Raw genomic sequence first — 23062 nt, forward strand, 5'->3', positions numbered from 1 at the left:
CGAGCAATGCTGCTATTCAAGCTAGACATAACTAAGGCCTTCGATTCCATTCGCTGGGACTACCTTCTTGCCTTGCTATAGCAAAGGGGTTTCCCAACAAGATGGAGAGATTGGTTGGGGGCTATTTTCTCAACGTCAACTTCGCAAGTACTCCTCAATGGTTCGCCAGGGCAGCGAATTAAGCATGGCAGAGGCCTTAGACAAGGGGACCCCCTTTCACCACTGATATTCATACTTGCAATTGACTCCCTGCAACGAATCCTCTCAAAGGCAACAGAGCTCGGTGCAATCTCGAAGTTGTGAGGGAGAACGACCCGTCTGAGGACCTCGATGTATGCGGACGACGCAGTCATCTTCATTAACCCCACTCGAGGCGATGTCACGGCTTTTGCAGACATCCTACATCGCTTTGGCATTGCCATAGGACTCGTCACCAACCTTCAAAAATCCCAAGTGGCGGCCATCAGATGTGACACCATTGAGTTGACGGAGGTTCTTGAGGGCGTTCCGGCGATAAGAGCAAACTTCCCCATAAAGTACTTGGGCCTCCCCTTGGTACTGGGTAGATTACGAAAGGCGGATTTGCAACCTATCTTTGACAAAATCTCAGGAAGGATAACAAACTGGACAGGGAAGAACATGGCAGCAGCTAGAAGAACCACGCTTGTCAAATCTATGCTTACGGCACAACCTATCTATCTCCTGACTGCCTTGAAAACCACGAAGGAATCCCTTGAGCAAATAGACAAGCAGCGCCGTCGCTTTCTCTAGGCCGGAACGGGAGATATCACCGGAGGAAAATGTAAAGTCAATTGGAAAAAGACGTGCTTGCCAACCAGTCAGGGAGGATTGGGAGTCCTAGATCTAGAGAAATTCACGAGGGTCTTGAGGCTGCGATGGTTATGGCACGAGTGGAAGGATCCGACCAAGCCTTGGGTGGGACTGGAAACGCCCTGCGATGAAATTGACAGGAGTCTTTTCGCCGCCTCAACAAAGATAACAATTGGAGATGGGAACATGACGCGCTTATGGGATTCCGCCTGGATCGAGGGACAAAGACCCAAAGACCTCATGCCACTGGTCTATGCGATCTCTAAAAACAGAGGGAGGTCTCTTCGAAATGGAAAGGAGGAGGACGCCTGGGTTCAGGACCTGGCTCTAGAATCACACTCGCCTATTATAGTAGAACTAGTTGACAACTGGTTGCCCTGTGGGAAGCGGTCCGGAATGTCCACTTAGGCATTGGAGAACCGGACCAAATTACTTGGAAATTCACAAGTAGCGGACGCTACACGACCTCCTCGGCCTACCATGCGCAATGTCAAGGAACACCGAGCACAAGTTTCAACTCCTTAATCTGGAAAGCCTGGGCGCCGGGGAAATGCAAATTTCATGCTTGGCTCATCATTCAAAATAGAGTATGGACTTCAGATCGACTTGCGACAAGGGGATGGCAAAACAATGGGTGTTTGTCCTCTGCCACTGCGAGGCTGAGACGGCGCTGCATCTCATTGCCACTTGTAGATACACTAAAAGGATATAGGGCCTCGTTGCTGGACGGGTCGGCTACCAGCAGATTGAGCCGGCTCAATGGGAGGAGGCACTGTCAGTGCAACAGTGGTGGGAGAACCTTGCAAACATGCCAAATGCTCCGAAAAAAGGGCTCCGATCACTCATAATGCTAGTTGTATGAGAAATATGGAAAGAGAGAAATCGGCGAATCTTTGACCACAAAGAGGTGGCAACAAGTTTCCTCATGTCGAGAATCAAAGAATAAGCTAACCTTTGGGCTTTAGCGGGGGTAAAGCGGCTGCGCGAGTTAATCCCGCACTTTGTATAGTGTATAGCTGCAGGCTCCAGATTTTTTTTTCTTTTGCCCCTAGGGGTTGTATTTTCTCCTGCTCTATTCAATGAAAAGGCACTATAGTACTGTTTTTCGTTCAAAAAAAAAAGAGCTAACAGATTATTTTGTGTGTGGATTAGAGTACATGATCTGCAATTTGAAAAGCACAGCTGTCTCAAAAGAAGTCTAGAACTCTATATCAGTTCAGTAATTAAACTTGATAATTCTTTGGTTTTTTAGATAATGGAAATGGTATATAATGATTCTTTGTTCACCAAGAGATGAATTTTTTTGAAAGGATTCACCAAGAGATGAATTAATCTGCTTTTGACAAAATCAATGAATTGGGAGCGAAAATAAAAGTAAAAAAAAAACAGAAGCACGTTGGCTATGTTTTCAAGCTTCATGTAAAGTTTTAATTTAATCTAGGGATGATGTCTTAAAAAAATGAGCCTTTGTGCTTGTAAGTCAAGAAAGGTGCAGTCAATGCAAGCTATGGAACTTATAGGTCCATCTGTAAGCAAGGTGGGTACTCAACAAAGTCCACAGGAGACACCGTACGAATGCGACCATGGTATGTACGATACCATGGTGTATTGGTGTATACACACACATGCACCTAATATAACCCCAATCAAGTCCATGCTACACTGTTAAACTATCCCAAAAAGGTGCAGTCAATGCAATCAGTACTTGAATCAGTTAATACAATATATATTTTCAGGCAGAAAGGCTAGCTAGAATGCAATATATTTGCAGGTTAGAGAAAGTACCACACTTAGAGATAGGCACGCGACAATGGATCGAGTCAGCAGATAATATATATGCACCATACGAAGAGCAGTGTGCAGGAGTGTGAATGGCGAAGACCCTTTAGGATTGCAGTGTGAAGGCACACAAACCAGTGAGTTCGATCAGGCCGGCTTCAGTGTGACAGGGTGTATATATCTAGTCCAGATCTAGATAGATGAAACTACAGTATCTAATTCTTGAACCTATTTTTGAATGAACAAACTGCTTCCTGCAGAATTTCAGACTCACAGTTAACAACCAGGTTGGTGAGATTGAAATTAAAGGAGACAGAGATGTAGACACACAGCTCGTGTACATGCATGCATGGAGGCGTTTCATCAAACACCTTGCGCCTGCGGGAGAGGAGGAGAGGAGAGGATCCAAAAGGAAGGCAACTGAAGAAGAAGTTGTAAGGTGTGGTCTGCCGTCTGCGGCGGGGCGAAATGTGTGGTGTGGGCTAAAAAATGTAGGCCCCCTTTGAATTGGAGGGAAAATGGAGGAAAAACAAAGGAATTGAAATCCTACACTATTCATGCCTTTGATTCGTAGGAATGAGAAAAGGAAAAATGTAGGAAACTTTTCTATTCCTACAATTCTAGAGCAAAAACGTAGGAAATTTAACATCCACTCTAACCTCTTGGAAAACTTTCCCAGAGTCTATCTCTCTCATCTAATTCCTGCATTTTTCCTGTGGTCTAATCAAACGGTCATTCCTATATTTTTCCTGTGTTTTGCAATCCTCTGTTTTTACACTTGCATTCCTACCAAAATCCTGTGTTTTTCCTATTCCTCCGTTTTTTCAATCCTACGATTCAAAGGGGCCCGTAGTGTAGGAAGTAAGGCCCAAGGCCCATCCGATATCGACTCGACTCTTATCTGTGTGGGCCGTCGTCGTCTTCAACCCTCCTCCTCCTCGGACTAGGACTAGGACTCGGACTCTCCCCTTCCTCCTCCTCCTCTCTACCTCTACCTCTGTGTGGGCAGCCGCAGGAGGAGGCCGGCTGGGCTGCGCTGCGCGATGGAACCGGAGAGGGAGGCATCGTCGGAGTGGGGAGATGGTGTCGGGGTGCTGGGTTTCCGGGTGAAGGCGTCTTCGTGCGAGCCGGCGGCGCAGAAGGCGGCCAATGTGCTGTAGCCAGACCTGCGCTCCCACTGGTCCACCGCCACCAACACCAAGGAGTGGATCCTGCTCGAGCTCAGCGTGCGTACTAGCGACTTGTTGTTTCTTCCCCCTCTCTAACTAGGAGTCTCCTTCTCTAGCCCTGAATGAATTGCTGAATTTGCTGCTGCAGGAGCCGTGCCTCCTCTCCCACATCCGCATCTACAACAAGTCCGTCCTCGAGTGGGAGATCACTGCCGGCCTGCGCTACAACAAGCCAGATACCTTCGTCAAGGTTCGCCCGCGCTGCGAGGCTCCCAAGCGCGACATACTCTATCCTGCCAACCACACCCCTTGCCGCTACGTCCGCATCTCTTGTATGCGCGGCAACCCTATCGCCATCTTCTTCATCCAGGTAGGAGTAACTACTAGTATAACTTTTACTCTTCCTCCGGATATATTCCGAGTAATAAGTCACTCTTCTTCTTCAGCTCATTGGAATCCCTATACCTGGACTGGAACCTGACCTCCAGCCTCTAGTCAACTACCTATTGCCACATATCACTGCACACAAACAATCCTCTCAAAATATCCACCTCCAGGTTTGTTTCTTCTTCTTCTTCTTACTTCTGTCTGTGTCTTGGCAACATATAAGTTTCTTCTAATCATGCAATTTTTTTGATATTAGTTACTCAAAGACATTGCAAGCAGGCTACCACCATTTCTGCCCCAGATTGAGGTAAGCTTTCCGACTAGCATGCATCTCCCCATGTCCATGTATGGTATGTTGTGCCTTTGTTGTTTCCCTTTAATCGCCGCTGTCTATCTGAGTGCAGGCTGACCTCGCTAGTGTCACAGACACTCCAGACAGCAGTGTACACTTTTTGGCTCTGCTTGCTGGGCCATTTTATCCAATCCTCCAACTTACAAATGAAAGGTGCCAGTTCCTTGTTCAACATTCAACTGCATATCAATTATTTTTTTTATACTAAGCTCTGTGCTGTCCTAGATTATTTTTCGGACAGATTATGTGTTTGTGCAGGTTGCTGTACAGACATGTGTGCGCACACCTACATGCAAGCACTGCTATCTGAAACACCTTCTTATTTTACAGGGATTTTACTAAATCATTAATTAGCTCTGCTGATTCAGATGCTCTGAAAAGTAGTTTGGCTTCTACTCCAACGGTTTCTTCAAACTTTGAGGCATGTAGTTTTTTTCTTTCCAATGTACTTCTACCGCCTTTCTAGTTTCTGCATTGCACTATGATAATGTGAAATGTTATAGCTGATATATGCTGAAAGAGTGAAAGCTTTGATTAAATGGTGCTGTTGCACTTGCTGCTTTAGTAACACACAATTTTCATTTGTGTGAAGTGTCTGTAAGACCTAACCTTAATCTTCAGCACATTGTTTTCTCGAGAGACTACGGGAATTCATAGTGCTAACTAAGGGTATAGACACCTGGCTCCTTTAGACCTTACCTTGAACTATAGGAACAGAAGCTAATGGCAGGATGCATCCCACAGTGACATAATAAAATTAGATAGGTTTTATGGTTGGATCCAATAGACAAAAAGTCCTTCATGACTATTACTCTGTAGGCTGCAATATCTATGTAAGATTTGACTTAATGAAAACTAAGAAACACAAGTTGTTTCTTTTTTGAAACCAAAAGTAGTATCATGTAAATCATCCACATTTTCTTATATTTTACTGGAGCTTTCTGTATTCCATAAAAACCATCATGTAAACCAATAAGACAATTTGGGATGGTTGGTCAATATTATAAATTATTCCCTACATTCCAAAATATAAGGCTCAACCACCCTTAACCCAAAAACCAAGATATTATCACATCATAGTTTGGATCATCCTAATCCTATATACTTATAGTTCATCCCCACTAAGTGTAGTTAATGCTATTTCTCTCTTCTCTCATGAAGCCACATCACAATTATTTCTAGCCTTTGGATGATAGATCTATGGTACACATAGTCTCTTCTTTCTTCTCTCATAAAACCATGCAATCTCAATTTTTAGGCTCAAAATTCATAAGTATCAATTACATAAAATATGTTCACCTTGCACTATATTGGAACCATTTTTAGGAGGTCATTTTGTTTTGGTTATAAAATATATTGTGGCTTATTTGTACATATTATACAACTTAATTTCCCACAGAAAGACGGCGGGGTATTTATCTAGTAAATATCATGCATGCACCCAACAGAATTAAAGATCTTGAGTATGGAGGATTTAAAAAATAATAATTTAGTGGGAAAGAAGTGCTAGTTAATAGCATGCATTCATTCCTTATATTATGAAACATCTCGAAAAAGTAGTTGCGCCTTATATTATGGAATGGAGGGAGTAGTAAATTATTACTACCTCCATCCCAAAATATAACAACTTTTGGTTATGTATCTTGGGACAGAGGGAGTAGTTATCACCTACTTCCTCCATTTCATATTATAAATCATTTTGGGTTTGTCCTAAATCAAACCTCTTTTGTGACCAAGCTTATAAGAAAATATAGCAACATTTCCACAAAATAAATATACTACAAAAATATATTTAATGGTGAATTTAATGAAACTAATTTGGTGCTTTAGATGTTAGTACACTTACCTATAAACTTGGTCAAACTTGAAGAGGTTTGACTTGACAAAACCGAAGTGACATATAATATGAAACCGAGGGAGTATTTAGGATTTATGCGTTTTTCATATGGGCATTTATCTTAATTGCTCCTTTCAGTTTCTGAATTCTTTGATTCCCTCCAGGCACAACCTAGGAGATCACGGAGTCCATCTTCTGTTCAGCCTGCTTGTTTTCTGGCATTTCGATCTGAAACAGCCGTACTGCTCTTAAGGAAAGCACACAGAGACAGAGCCCTTGGAATTGTTTGCCTGAAAGTAGGTTCTTTGATGTCCTTTTCCTTTCTTATTGATTACAAACTCTTCCCCTCAGAGGGTTTTCATGACATGTATTTATTTTGAAATTAGGCATCAAAGGTCCTGCAAGAACTTCTGGAGCCCGATCCATTGTTAGATGATGCTTCTGACCAAGTACTTTGTACAGACTACTCTAGTTTGTTTGGAGATGAATTTAGCTTATCGGAGAATCGCTTTGATGCCTCTATTCTGAACATTTTGGATATTGCTGCTGTTGAAGAAGGCATTCTTCATATACTATATGCAGCTTCATCACAGGTTCTGTCTGAACTCTGAAGTTGTATCTTTGTATATATTTTCAGTTCCTCTGCATTTACTTTCTGTTTTTTTTTTTCTAGAACACCTTTATAACCTTTTTGGTTTCAATTGTAGCCTCTGTTATGTTGCAAGCTTGCTGAGAAAGGTTCAGACATGTGGTCTGTCTTACCACTTGTTCAAGCTCTGCTTCCAGGTATTAAGTGGAACATATATACACTTGTGCTTTATATTTTTTACTTTTTGATCCAAATGGCCAAAAAAAATGTGAATAGATAGAACATTTGTTACCAAATAATGTACATATTCCCCCATGCTCATTCATATCTTATCCTATATATACCAAGTGATGACAGGCCTCTGCCAACTGGTGTAACATAATGACACCTTTGTTTTTGTGAATTTTCTGGGATTTATCCTTTGGCCTCTCCGTTGGCATGGGCCTAAGGCTTTGGGATGATTGTAATTAACTGCCTAACTTCACCCATTCGTTGAGTTAGAGAAGGGGAATTCCTGCAGTTGCATAAGCGTACAACACAGATGGCTTTGTTGACTGGTGTCACTGATAGTATGCTTTTTCTCTCTCGTGTTCCTGTAGCACTTCGTCCTCCACTTAGCCCTGGTTCTACTGAACAGATTGATGGTTGTCTTAGCCAATGGAATCATCCAAATGTTCATAAAGCTCTCTCTCAGGTACCTGAATTGGCACTATTTTATTAGCTTTGTCATGCATCACGGACATCACTTAATATTCCTCAAGTTAACTGTTTCTGCAGATTGCTACAATGTCAATGTCATCATCAGTTCTTCATCCTCTTCTCAGAGCCTGTGCTGGTTATCTTTCATCCTACCTGTCATCACATGTTTGTTACATAACTCTCTCCTACAAAAATATCCCATTTCTTCTGAAAATTAGTGATGTCTCTTATTTTCATTGTTAGGCAAAAGCAGCCTGTGTTTTGCTTGACTTATGCAGGGGACCATTATCACCATGGGTACCCATGATCACAGCAAAGGTTTCTTTTTATGATTTTTCCCCACACTTATTTCTACAATCCATATCTTTTTCACAACCTTGTATACTCTTTAAACAGGTAGACCTTGCCATTGAACTTCTGGAGGATCTCCTGGGTATTATCCAGGTATGTACAAGTTAAAAAAAAACCTTAGCATGGCATAATTTATGTTAACCTTTGATGCATGTAATCTGGCATATTTCTATATTGAGTAAGTTGCCCACGCATTATAAGAACACTTGGCTGGCTTGAGTTTTATTTTGCATGTCGCTGAAGATATGTGTGGTATGTAATCTGGATCCTCTTGGACAAAAGTACACAGCGAAGTCAGGTCTGGATGCACCACCATACTCTACTATTGGAATATCAATCAAGTGATCAATCAACTACCTGCAGTGCTCTTCCCTAAGCTCAGCAATTCTATTCCTGTTGTGTGTTTCTAGTAAGATTTTTTAGTGGATAGTCACCTTCTTGTCGTATGCACAATTGTGCATATCTTCTGTGTATCCTGGAGTGGACAGCAGCATAGATGATAGATGGCACATGCAGAAGTGTCTGTATCATCATGGCAGAGTGCATGGCAATGGACCATGTCCGTCGAGTATGCTGACCCTGCATCTTGAGCATAACATATCCCAGGTAGAAACGTGAGCGATGTGAAAACATCGAAAAAGTCCGGATAATATTTTTGCAAATCCGAAGTTGACACGTGCTAGCGTTGACATGGGCCTCCTAGGTATCAACCAATGTTATCTGCTGATGTGGAAAAAATCATGCGTGGCATGCTCTATGATAAAAACACGCTACCTGACCAGTCTTTTTCACCTGGAGGCTCATTTTCAAATTCTTGCACCAGATTCTACCCATCTGCCAAGTTATTAGAGCATACATAATTTACTCTTCTGTATCTTACCATACTTCTATAGGATTGACACTTTTGTACCAATAACTAATAAATAAAGAAATCAATTCTTCAATTTATTTATTTTTTATTTTGGGTTGACTCTTGAAGGCATTTAGATATACGATGTGTGAAGGTGGTATGACAATATTGGTCATGTTTTCTCACTACAAAAGGAGTATTTTACCATGACTATGCGCCTTTCCTTTTTGCCATCCTAAGTTAATATAGATGATTTGCTTTGTTACTTCAAGTCATGATTTACCCAAATTTATGTGGGATCAAATGGTTTTGTTTCTTTTAATGTTTTTCAGGGAGTTGGTCAATCTCTTACTCGTTCTCGTGCAGCACTGAAGTATATTGCATTGGCCATATCTGGCCATATGGATGATGTTCTCACAGAATATAAAGTACATTCATTTTTCCTCCTGAAAGTGAGCTTTTCCTTGGTGATTGGTTTGTTTTACAGACTCCTTAACTTGTATTATGTAAATTTACCTACTCTCAGGACGTCAAACATAAGTTACTTTTCATTCTGGAGATGCTAGATCCTTTTATTGATCCTTCTGTAAGTGTTATGACAGATGCAATGGCATTTGGTGATGTGTCTGTTGTGCATTTGGAGAAGCAAGCAAGCGCTTGCAATATTTCGTTAAATATTATCCGTACAGCAGTGAAGAGGCCTGCTGTTCTCCCTTCTTTAGAACTTGAATGGCGTCGTGGTGCTGTTGCCACAAGGTTGGTGAACTCTATATGTTTACATGCTTATCATAAATTTGCCATTAAGATTGATCTGAACTTGTCATGGTTGATGAGAACCAGAATAGTACTGTCATTATTTAATTGTGACTTCCTCTGGTCACAAAATTCTCCATTGGAAGCATGCAATTGAACTTCATCATTGCAGAAAAAAAGAATACCTTGGAGGAACTAGTTTTGCCTTTAGCTAATAAGAAAGATATGCACCCAAGTTTGAACCAAAGAGGACTTGGGATGTATCATAGAACCTGGTAAACCGTGTGACTTTAGCATGCACATATGATTGACGGCTTAAACATTAAAGCATTTCTCTAGCTCAGACCTACTTTGTATGCTGGTAAAAACATGCTAAATCTAGATTTGATTTGCAGTGTTATTCTCTCTACCTTGGATCCGCATATGCCACTCCCTCCTGACATAGATCTCTGCAAAAGTTCAATGCCTGAGATTGATCAAATATCTCTGATAGTTCCAAACTGTCCACCGCACTCCTGCAGTGCTGAAGATGCTGATGGGCGTGATACATCTGAAACAACTCCCAGGGCAGATATTCTTGAACAGTGCAATTCTTTATTTGCTCCAGAAGAATTAGAGCAATCTGAGTTGACAAAGACTTTGGAAGAAAAAAAGCATGAGAAAATAAGTACAGATTTGGACCAGAACTTCCCAGAGGACACAAAAAGTAATGGAAAATTACCAGCTGGCCTTTTTCAGTTAGATAATATTTTTGCTACTGATTACTATGATGCACATGCTGATTATCTGCAGCTGGTGAACTATCAGGACTGTGAATTAAGAGCTCTAGAATTTCAGCGCTTAGCACTGAATCTATGCACACAACAAGAACCTACAGTTGAGGGGCATAATGCTGGAATAGATGCTTTTCTGTTAGCTGCTGAATGCTATGTTAATCCACTCTTTCTCTTGGATTTCCATTCTAATTCGGAGTCTTTGGATGAAATTGAACGTATTCATGCAGAATTGATCCAAGGAAATTGTTTCTCTGAGGCGAAACATCTGCGTGCTAAAGATATTGATCTCATGAAAATTTATAATTTGGAGAATAAACGAGATAAAGCGGTCCTGGATTTACTCATGCAAGCTGCAAGATATGATTTTGAATACCAGGGAAAGATACCTGATGGGAAACCTTTTCCAGATGATGTTGAAGATGGCAAGCAATATATAGAAATTTCACCAGAGGCTAGACACCTTGCTGATGCTGTAACTTTGGTCAGAAAGAACCAGGCTATGCTTTGTCACTTTATCATGAAACAATTTGAAAAGAAAGGACACTCTCCTAACGAAATTCTCCTCCAGAGCTTGTTGTTCTTGTTGCACTCAGCAACTGATCTATTTTGTCCACCAGAGAATGTGATCGATATCATATTGAAATCCGCCGAAGATCTCAATGGAAAACTTGTATGTCTTTACAATTCCGTTAATGCAAGGAATAATAAATTGGATAGAATAAAACTACATTATCTACGAAGACGTTGGGCACTGCTCCAGAAGCTGGTTCTTGCTTCGTCTGGCAGTGATAATACTAGAGAACTTGTCAGCATTAAAAGAGATGGTTTCCGTTTTAAAAGTCTGGTTCCTCCATCAGCATGGATACATAAGATATCAGATTTTTCCAGGTCTTTTAGTCCACTACCTCGATTTTTTGGATGGATGGCAGTGTCCCGTTATGCCAAGGAATATTTAAATGAGCAGCTATTTCTTGCCTCTGACTTCTCACAGCTTACATCTTTGCTGTCAATTTTCACCGATGAACTTTCTTTGATGGGTGGTGTTACTACTCAGAAGGCCAAGTCTGCTAAAATTGAACAATCTGGTTGCAATAACTATGTGCTTCTTAAGAAGGAACCTTTGCTGTCAGACCAACCAAGCATGAGATTGTTTCAGATTTTACTTCCTGAACTGCATTTCTTCTTTCCGAGTATGAGCAAAAAGTTTGATGCATTTGGCCAAAGCATTTTGGAAGCTGTTGGGTTACAATTAAAATGTCTCCCAAAAAGTGCAGTGCATGATGTTCTTTGTTGGTTTTCAGAAATGTGCCTGTGGCCTTATCTTGGAAATATTAGGGAGCATCTTGCATTTGCAAACGGAGTTAATAGTTTAAAAGGAAACATTGCAGCTAAGGCAAAGGCTGTTGTTTTCTACCTACTTGAGTCAATTGTCGCTGAGCACTTGGAAGTTATTGTTCCTGAAATGCCACGGATGGTGCACATTCTTGTGTCACTTTGTAGAGCTTCTTACACTGATGTAGCTTTCCTTGATTCTGTGCTGTGCCTAATGAAGCCAATGATCTCACACTTCTTAAGGAAGAGTACTGATAATGGAAATGTATCAGGTGATATTACTGAATGCAGTGATTTTGAGTTACTTTGTTTTGAAGAGTTATTTGAAACAATACAGTTTGGTAAACAATCAGAGGATACACCTGGCAATAAGAACCAGGTGCCCTTTCTCATATTCATTCTGGGTTCGCTATTTCCTGATCTGTCCTTTAAGAGGAGGATTGAGATATTAGGCTCATTATTAGTATGGGTAGACTTCGGCAGTTCTGATCCATCATCATTGTTGTGTAGTTATCTACAAGGCTTTCAGGCATTTATTGATGGTTGTGAAACTATACTAGTTCAGAATATTGAATTATTTGGTATGCATGTCCTTTCTGAGAGAAACCAGTCTACAGAGTTTGCTAACTCCGCAAGTCCAGATGACACCATGGATAACAAGAAAGCACAGGCCAGTGTAGCACAGGTACAGAGGAGGTCCACAGAATATCATGAGAATGGTGAAAATTCTAAGGGAGTTGATTCCCCACATACTGTTTGTATTAAAGAATTTTGTGGTGCCCTGGAGAGGTTAGTGTCAAACCTTGCACCATCTATTGAGGGCAGTTGGAAATGGCACCTTCAGTTGGCCTCTAGGTTATCTTTATCGATTGCAAAATGTTTGCTGTATGCAAAATGCCTAAAGTCTATTGCCGAAGGAGGTATGATCTATAGTAGCATCAAACAAGAGGTTGGTACTGAAATATCCACTGATCTTTCCTAAAAACACTGGGAGAGTGCTCTCCAAGGTCTCGCAGAAACCATTTTAGTAAATCAGAAGAAGCAGTGCTGGCAGGTGGCATCAGTTATGCTCGATTATATGATTAAGCTTCCAAATATTCTTGCTTGGGATAATGTTCTTAATGTCATGTCTTCTGCAATGAAACACCTCTGCTCTCATGCACCCAGGATATCTTGGAGGCTTCAGACAGAGAAATGGTTATCAATATTGGTTTCTTATGGAATTGAAGGCCTTAAGAACAGTGAGAATTCATTGATTGATCTTTTCTGCACATTGTTGAGTCATGCTGAACCAGAACAGCGCTCTGTTGCATTGCAGCAACTTGGGAGGATTATTATGAGTACAACTAAAGTTGATTATGAATATACTACTTATAAGCAAAATTCACTCTCATCTGGTTCAACAGTAACATCCCTTTTGGTTACTCATACCTGGGACCGAGTAGCAGCATTGGCTTTCTATGATTCTTCTATGTTATTAAGGAAGCATGCATTGGCTTTGCTTACTGAATACATTCCATTTGTTGATAGAAATCATCTACAGTCCTTTCTTGGATCCAGTAACAGCATCCTTAATGGTGCGGAACAATTTTCTTATGCAATAGAACAGGGGTATTTGACACGAATGTCTTTGCTGTTGCTTTCAAGGGCGTGTCTCTATTCTGCTCCTGAAGATATTGCTTTAATACCTGAATGTGTTTGGAGAAAACTGGAAAATATGCAAACATCAATACCTGGTAAATTTATGCTCCTTAACAATCTGCACTTTCTTTTTTGCATAAACACATGTAAATTATGTTGTACATCCTTTCAAGATCAATAACTACCAATTAACCATGCATCTAACTTTTTTATGTCTTACTAGGATGCTTTGGTGATATGGAGAAAGATCTCTGCCGAGCACTGTGTCAACTAAGAAGTGAATCTGATGCTAAAAGTGTAGTGCTCTCTCTCTCTCTCTCTCATACCTAAAAGTTATTTTAATATCTTAAAAATCAGTTCTGTGGTTGAGTTGATACCATAGCACGACAAAGGGAAGTAGCTTCAGTAGAATTTTGTACATGTCTGTCAGCAGCAATACTGCTTCCAGGGAGTTGCCGTTGTCTGACTAAGCACAGGAGAACACAATTACTAGGCCGCTGAAGCGAGCTACTAGAATTAAGAAGTCTAATGTTCGTCTGAGTGGGCCTGAATGGGCTTGTAAGTAATAGCTGGCTATGGCTCTGTCGACAGCCTGGCTGGGACCCAGCAACCAGTGAGAGAGAGTGTGTTGAATATAAACAAAACTTGTAAGAACAGAAAGGTATCTTTGGAGATCAATCGAACGGCGGCGTTGGCGGCGGAGGCGATGCGATCTCGTTGATCGTATCGATAATTCTTGTTCTTGAGTGAGCTGATCGAGAGATTGCGAGAGAATCCTAACAACTTGGTATCAGAGCTTCGTGATCCTCGGAAATCCTTGATTCCGCTGTAAAATTCTTGGGCAAGGATTGGATCGCTCTTGAGTGAATCCGCGAAAAGGCTACCCAGCCTTGCCTTGCTTGAGTTGGTGGAATTCGGGAAGAGTTGATCACTTGATCTGAAACCCTGGAGAAACCACGATTTGTGACGAAGCAGACGGCCAAAATCATGGAGAATGAGGCTAAGCTTGACCTTCTGTTGAAGAAAATGGAGGAGACAGAGCGCAAGCGAGAGGAGGGTGAGAAGAAGCAGAGTTTGGAGATGAGGGTCTTCAAGGAGGCGGTAGAATCGTGGATCCCTGCGGTGGAGAAGAAGGTGGATGTCCTTCAGTCCACTGTGGATATGCTACAAACCCAAGTAGCGAAACTCTCTGCTCCACCTCCAACAAATTCGGCGACTCCTTCCTCTTCGTCGCCATCCGGAGCGGCAGGTGTTCGAGCAATTGACTCTACCGGCTTAAATGGCCAAGGCGCTGCAAATTCTACACGGGAGGAGGCTGATGGGGTATTCAATACCCCAAAGCCACCCCCGGGCAATGGTACGCTTGCGTCACAAAATTTTTCTCCATTCCATTGTCGAGTTGATGCTTCTGCCATGAATTCTTTCCAATCTGGAACATCTGTTGGGTTGACTGGTGGGGTAGCTCCTATGACTTGCCCAAAATTTGATGGAGATAACCCAATCATGTGGAAAGTTAACTGTGAATCTTATTTTGATCTCTATGGAATCCATCCAATTAACTGGGTTAAGGTTGCCACTCTTAATTTCACTGGGAATGCAGCTTTTTGGTTGCAAGCTGTTAGATCACAATTAGAGGGGGTGACCTGGGAGGAGCTATGTGATAGGGTGTGCACTAGGTTTAACAAAGATAGACAACAGGCTCTTATCAGACAATGGTTTAAAATTTGTCAAACTGGCACAGTAGCTGATTATGTGGAAAAATTCGATTCCATCATGCACCAGTTAATGGCTTATGACCCCACTTTCAAACCTGTTTACTTTGTCACCAAGTTTGTGGAAGGCTTAAAACATGAAATCCGGTCTGCAATTCTTCTTCAACGTCCTGGCGACCTGGATGCTGCTTGCACTCTTGCATTTTTGCAGGAGGAGGCGCTTGAAGGTGATAAGGGCATTGACATCAAGAAAGGTGAAGGCTCTGGTTCTGCCAAGCACTCTGTGAGAGTTGCATTGCCATTACCTACCCCTCCAACTGTTAAAGGGGGCTCTCCTTCCTTTGCTGAAGAAAGACGAATTTCTGACAATGGTAGATCCCAAAACCGTGAAATGGATAGATTGGCTACACTGAAGGCTTATCGGAGGTCGAAGGGATTATGTTTCACTTGCGGGGAGAAATGGGGTCGAGAACATAAGTGTGCTTCTTCCATTCAATTACATGTAGTTCAAGAACTATTGGCTGTTTTGCAGGGCCCTGACATCAGTTCAGAAGAGTTTATAGTTCAGTCTGATGATAGTTTGATGGCTATTTCAATTCAGGCTATCAATGGTACTGAATCTAATCATTCTATTAGATTGAGGGGCTGGTTACAGGGTATTGAGGTGCTTATGTTGGTGGATTCTGGCAGTACCCACTCTTTTGTTGATCATCAGCTTGGATTGAAGCTAACTGGAGTTAAATCTATGGCTTCTCCTGCAAGAGTTAAGGTGGCTGATGGTGGGCATCTCAATTGTTCTCTGTATGTGAATAACTGTGATTGGTTAACTCAAGGCATTCATTTCAAGAGCAATTTCAGATTGCTGTCTTTGGGCACCTATGATGTCATCTTGGGTATGGACTGGTTAGAACAATTTAGTCCCATGAAAGTGGACTGGGTTCAAAAGTGGTTAGAATTTCAGTTTCAGGGATCTACTGTCAGATTGCAAGGTATTCAGTCCCATATTTCTAGCTGTCTTCCTATCACCCCTGATCAATTGACTGGGTTACTGAAATCAGGCAGTGCCTTGTTCTTGATCCACTTAGACAGCAACCATACATCCCATATTACTACAATTCCTGCACATGTGCAGCCACTACTGGATGAGTTTCAGTCTGTCTTTCAGGAACCTACTGAATTACCACCTAAGAGGTTGTGTGATCACAAGATTCCTTACTTCCTGGATCCAAGGCAGTGTTCATTCGTCCATATCGTCATACCCCAGCTCAAAAGGATGAAATCGAAAGACAAGTTAAAGAAATGTTGCAGAATGGCATTATACAACATAGTTCCAGTCCCTTCTCTTCTCCTGCCCTATTGGTTAAAAAGAAGGATGGCTCTTGGAGAGTATGTATCGATTACAGACAGTTGAATGCCATTACTAAGAAGGGAACCTACCCAATGCCAATAATTGATGAGTTACTGGATGAATTAGCTGGAGCTAAGATTTTTTCTAAATTGGATTTACGAGCTGGATATCACCAAATTAGAATGGCTGAGGGTGAAGAATTTAAAACTGCCTTTCAAACACACAGTGGTCACTATGAGTATAAAGTCATGTCATTCGGTCTCACTGGAGCCCCTGCTACGTTTCAAGGTGCTATGAATGATACCTTGAGACCCTTGTTAAGGAAATGTGCCCTGGTCTTTTTTGATGATATTTTGATATATAGCCCTGATATGAATTCTCATCTAGACCACCTCAAACAAGTTCTGCAGTTGTTAGACACTCATCAGTGGAAGGTTAAACTGAGTAAGTGTGACTTTGCTCAAACTCAGATTTCTTATTTGGGGCATATTATCAGTGGTCAAGGAGTCTCAACTGATCCTTCTAAGATACAAAGCATTGTTGATTGGGCAGTACCTACTACACTCAAGAAACTCAGGGGTTTTTTGGGGTTGGCCGGATATTATAGGAAATTTGTTAAAGATTTTGGTACTCTCAGCAAACCCTTGACACAGTTGCTCAAGAAGGATGCCCCTTTTGTTTGGTCAGCTGAAGTGAACCAAGCTTTTCAAGCTTTAAAACATGCCCTTACTTCAACTCCAGTATTGGCTCTCCCTAACTTCCAGCAAGGTTTCACCATTGAAACAGATGCTAGTGACATTGGCATAGGGGCTGTTTTATCTCAAAATCAGCACCCTGTTGCTTTTGTTAGTAAGGCTCTTGGTCCTAGAACTCAAGGTCTTTCCACTTATGAGAAAGAATGTTTAGCAATCATGATGGCAGTTGATCATTGGCGGCCATATTTGCAGTTTCAAGAATTCTTGATCATTACAGACCATCATAGCTTGATGCACCTCACTGAACAGCGGCTCCACACCCCTTGGCAGCAGAAAGCATTTACCAAGCTTTCGGGATTACAATTTCAGATTGTTTACAGGAAGGGTAAACATAATGCTGCTGCTGATGCATTGTCTCGACATGTTCCTGAGGAAACCTCTGAATTTTTAGGAATCTCAACTTGTTCTCCAGTCTGGTTGCAAGATATCCTTCATGGTTATGATCAGGACCCATTGGCTCTTTCTTTACTTACTGGGTTGGCTGTTAACCCCTCTTCTTATCCTCACTACTCTCTGTCTAAAGGACTTATTAAACATAAAGGCAAGGTGTGGGTCGGTAACAATTCCAACATCCAACAACAGATCATTTCTGCCCTTCATGATAGCCCTTTAGGAGGTCATTCTGGATTTCCAGTAACTTACAAAAGGATCAAGTCTCTTTTCTCTTGGCCACATATGAAGCTCACTGTTCAAAAGCAATTAGCTTCTTGTGCTGTTTGCCTTCAAGCCAAGCCTGACAGGTCCAAATATCCTGGGTTATTACAACCTCTTCCTGTGCCTGACGGTGCCTGGCAGATAATATCAATGGATTTCATTGAAGGTCTGCCTAAATCATACCACCAAGATTGCATTCTGGTTGTTGTTGATAAGTTCTCTAAGTATGCACACTTTATGCCCTTATCTCATCCTTTCTCAGCCTTGGATGTTGCTAAAGTATTCATGCTGAATGTTTATAAGCTTCATGGATTACCACAGATCATCATTTCTGACCGTGATAAGATTTTTACTAGTGCATTATGGGAGCAGTTATTCCTGAGGTCTGGCACTAAATTGCATTTATCTTCAGCTTATCACCCGCAATCCGATGGACAAACTGAGCGAGTTAACCAATGCTTGGAGATATTTCTGCGTTGTTTTGTTCATGCCACCCCAGCTAAGTGGTCTCTTTGGTTACACCTTGCTGAATTTTGGTACAACTCTTCTTACCATTCGGCATTGAATAAGACTCCTTTTGAAGTCTTGTATGGTTATCCTCCTTCTCACTTTGGTATTCGAGCTGATGCCTGCGTCATTTCTGACTTGGATTCTTGGCTGTCTGAAAGGCATTTGATGACTCAACTGCTTCGACAGCATTTGAACAGAGCACAGCAAGTTATGAAAACACAAGCTGACAAAAAGCGCAGTTTTCGCTCTTTTCAGGTGGGGGATTGGGTTTTTCTTAAACTGCAGCCTTATGTGCAATCTTCGGTGGCAAAAAGAGCCAATCACAAGCTCTCCTTCCGTTATTTTGGTCCTTATCAAATCTTGTCCAAAGTGGGATCGGTGGCTTATAAATTGCAGTTACCAGCAGATAGCATGGTTCACCCGGTTTTTCATGTCTCGCAATTGAAAGGAACTCAGAACTTTAAGCACTCCATTCAGTCTCAATTGCCCAACATTACAGATCATATTCAGTATCCTGTTCAGATCTTGGATACAAGGATACAGAAGAAAGGTAACAAAGTTGTCCGTCAAATTCTTGTTTGCTGGTCTAATTTGCCTGCAGTGGAAGCCACCTGGGAAGATGAAGAAGAGCTCAAGCAGCGTTTCCCTTCTGCACTGCCTTGGGGGCAAGTCAGTCTTCAAGGGGTGGGGTTTGTCAGCAGCAATACTGCTTCCAGGGAGTTGCCGTTGTCTGACGAAGCACAGGAGAACACAATTACTAGGCCGCTGAAGCGAGCTACTAGAATTAAGAAGTCTAATGTTCGTCTGAGTGGGCCTGAATGGGCTTGTAAGTAATAGCTGGCTATGGCTCTGTCGACAGCCTGGCTGGGACCCAGCAACCAGTGAGAGAGAGTGTGTTGAATATAAACAAAACTTGTAAGAACAGAAAGGTATCTTTGGAGATCAATCGAATGGCGGCGTTGGCGGCGGAGGCGATGCGATCTCGTTGATCGTATCGATAATTCTTGTTCTTGAGTGAGCTGATCGAGAGATTGCGAGAGAATCCTAACAATGTCTCTAATACTGATTACTGATTGCATACCTGTTCCCTTAGGTCGTAAAAGAACTTCTCACGGAATCTACTGCGAAACCAGTCGAAACTGATTTTAAGGGCATCCGTGAATCGATTCTTCAGGTCATATTCTTTAGGGCACTCTATTGTTGGCTATCTTTCTTCTTTCTTGCTTGATCCTCTGCCTTCAAACATCACTGCTTATAGTTCAAAAACTCAAACTAGGTTGTCAGTGCTGACTGCTGACTGTGCTTGCACAGTTAAACTGTACAACATAAATGACAATACTTGCAAATTAGCTAACTAGTTCTCCTAATTGAGCCAAATGAGCATCTATTTTTAGAATTTGATAATGACAGGATCAGTGCAATTACTTTGCCCAAATGAATAATTCTTGATGACAACTATTATTGTTGTGGATTTTTTATTCGTCATGCAATCAATAGGCACAACTGGTCCACTGCAGTGTGCTTGTATTATAGTTTCTTTGTTCAAAAGGTTATTATCTCTATACCAGAAGATGCTGTAAATTATATTTCCTGATCTTGTCAGTGCTGGTCTATCTCGATTCATGATTCTCTCTTTTATAGGTGCTGTCCTCTTTGAGTTCTGTTGAATCATACTTTGAGTTCTTCTCAACAAGATCTGATCAGGAATATCAGGTTAGAAATGCAACAAGGGCTTTCCTTTTGGGCCTTTGTTTTGAACACCTTATACTGACACTTGGTTAATCATAACATTAAGGAACTTGAAGAAGCAGAGATCGAATTGGAGATTGTTAAAAATGAGAAAGCACGTCACAGCTTTATTGTACATCCCCAGGACACCATGATTCCGGACATGTCATCATGTAAGACTAACGACTTTTAAGGCATCCTTTCATTAACGATGTACTTTTGATGTGTTATGATATTATTCTATTTCCAGACTATAAGGATGGTAATGAGGTTAATAAGCAGCTCCAGCAAATTCAGGAAGATATACGGTCCTTGTAAGTCCTGAACTCCTGATTTGTTTCAACTGAACTATTTTTCTGTCATGGTAATAGACCAGCCCTGCCAAGCCCTTTAGGGGGCTATGGCCTATGGGCAATAATATATGGTCCTGCCCAGTCAGCATGTCATGCGCTCATGCCTGGCTTTTGATCGTTCCTTTTGGGTATGATGAGTCTCAAGTGGTTGGATATTGGTTCAATTGTTCAACGTCTAAAAATACTGATAAGAGAAGAAACCAGCCTACTAATGAGTAAATAGGCTCAATTTGTCCCATAGAGTATACTTTCATGAAAATAGAAAGTACATTACTTTCCTATATTATACTTCATTTGGATTTTTTTTTAAAAAAAATAACTATACATGTTGTAGACCACTAAAAAGCTAAAAAAAAATAACACCTGTGATTTTCTCCAGGAGGCACGGATTGTCTGCTAAGGTGAACTAAAGTTCTACTAATACATGTTTGCTTTCTGGATTTTTTTTTTGGAATTGCTCGATAAGCTTCTATATAATACTGCCTTAGCTCTAGTTCCTTGTAAAATTCTTTATTATCTTTGTGAAATGTCCTTTTTTTCACCAATTTGAATTCTAGAAGAATTTCAAATTTAGTGCTAGTCTTATTTATAGACTTATAGTTTGTGTTCTTCTTCAATAGGGAAAGGTCCAAACTCAGGGAGGAAATTATAGCACGCAGACAAAAGAAGCTGCTTATCCGACATACTCGTGAAAAATACTTGGAGGAGACTAGTTCAAGGGAAATGGAGCTTTTGCAAGAACTTGACAGGTTTAGAGTTGTTGCCTTTGTCATTTAGCATGTCAGAAACAATATAAATGTTCCTATCCCTATTTCTTTGTTGTGTTATCTGTATAGGGAAAGGGCTCATGAGATGGAACGTGAAATCGAAAGACAGCGACAACTGGATCTTGAGCGCGTTAAGTCTAGGGAACTGCAATTTAACCTCGATATGGAAAGAGAAAAACAAACTCAGGTGCCAGAATAGTTTACTCTTATGCACATATTTTTAGATGAACAAGAATCTTTGTATTTCTCTTTGCACTCTGTGCTTAGTATATGACTATGGGCCTGTTCAGATTGTAGCAAAAATAAACTTTACCAAATTTTGGCGATGCCAATACTTTGGCAATTTGGCAATATTGCCAAGTTTTTGTAGGATTTCTTATGTATTTACTAGAGCTTGGTAAAAAAAACTAAATGGATGCACATATTTTGCAGCTTTAAAAAAAATTGGTATGGTTTGAAATGGTATCAATCTGAACTAACCCCTATATGTATATGTGTTCCTATGTTGTGGTGGGTGGGTTCACTTCATATTGATAGCGCATGTTTATTTGATGTTTCGCCACATCCTTTGTGGCTAGTAATTTAGGGTGAAGTATCGTAGGTTTTGACGATACTCAACATTTTGCATGAATTTGATATTTCTTGCCATGTCATATACTGATTGCTTTTGTAGAGAGAGCTTCAACGAGAATTGGATCAAGTTGAGTTGGGGCGGTCATCAAGGCGGGAGTTTTCAGCCAATACTAACAGGTGTGTTATGCTGGTAGGCGGTTGCCTCCCTCATTGTCTCACCATACTGCTTCTGATGAAACTTCACTTGACATGTTTGTTACCCTTGCCATGTGTGTGATGTGATGGGTGTTTTTGCAGCCGGTCTAGGGAGAGATACCGTGAAAGGGATAACGGTAGGGGACAGCAGGAAGGAAGGAGCCGAGGTGGAGGAGGAGGGGTGGAGGCCGGTGGGTCTGCGACAAGATCATTTTCAGGCAACCTTCCCACAATACTGCAGCAACCTCGAGAGCGTACTACGAGTGACGAGCGTACTAGCACAGGAGGAAATTATTATGAGGAGAATGCTGAGGGAAGTGGTGACGCCAGCAGCGTCGGAGATCCAGAATCAGCGGCGGCTTTGGAAGCTGGCACGAGGCATACTCCTTCTCGGGGCAGCAAGTCGTCGTCCTCAACCTCAACCTCAACCTCAAGGCAGGTTGTAGTAGAACGCAGGGAGCGTCGAGAAGGGAAATGGGAGAGGAAGCATTCTTGAGCAGGTTGTGGTCAAATTGGCTGCCAGTACGAACGAACTGTATCGATTATCTCCTGGTTGCCCTGTACTGTACTTTTCTCTATTATGTATGTGTACGCGGAGCGGCTAATGAAAATGGCTATTTCGATCGGTGGCTTCGGTGTTCTTTTTCATCGCTCGTTTTCTTCACGGATATTTGTCGAACCGATAAACGGTGTCTTTTTTTTACTAGTAATATGCCCGTGCTAAACGCTACGGTGCAATTCTATTGTCTTTAGTAACTTGAAATTTCATTTTAGCAAAAAAAAATTATATGATCTATGTCATTAAGCTTTAGTTCAATTTATGTCGTACATCAAATATATTCCACACAAAGTTCAAAAATATGATATTGCATGGGCATAATAAATCTTGACCAGAATTAACTAAATTAAATTGACATCCAGTTCCACGCCAACTCACATCATTTATTTTCATAATTTTACATATGACAAAATAATAATTATCCAAAGAAATTATTATGGTTAAGCGGTTGACAGATCTAAATAAATTGAAACGCAATGACGACTGCGTACTGCCCTTACATTTGGAACTTCTTGATGACCGGACTGCATTCATATCGACAGGAAGAGTGTCTTTATTTACG

The 23062-nt window shown here is 41.3% G+C and overlaps 1 protein-coding gene across 1 annotated transcript; it reads left to right on the plus strand.

The window, feature by feature from the left end:
* Positions 1–3561: 3561 nt before the first annotated feature.
* LOC4335189 (uncharacterized) lies at positions 3562–22566 on the plus strand. The gene is given in 25 exon segments (XM_015779981.3): positions 3562–3836; positions 3928–4149; positions 4226–4336; positions 4423–4473; positions 4571–4671; positions 4849–4939; positions 6520–6651; positions 6742–6948; positions 7063–7141; positions 7544–7638; positions 7722–7808; positions 7887–7961; positions 8040–8087; positions 9177–9272; positions 9371–9600; positions 9993–13441; positions 13570–13643; positions 19419–19499; positions 19967–20038; positions 20121–20226; positions 20304–20367; positions 21027–21155; positions 21243–21360; positions 21847–21923; positions 22044–22566. Coding segments are annotated over 25 exon segments (6372 nt in total). The 5' UTR covers positions 3562–3653; the 3' UTR covers positions 22438–22566.
* The last annotated feature ends 496 nt before the right edge of the window (positions 22567–23062 follow it).

This window comes from Oryza sativa, chromosome 4 (assembly GCF_034140825.1).
Source record: "Oryza sativa Japonica Group chromosome 4, ASM3414082v1".
Taxonomy (NCBI): Eukaryota; Viridiplantae; Streptophyta; class Magnoliopsida; order Poales; family Poaceae; genus Oryza; species Oryza sativa.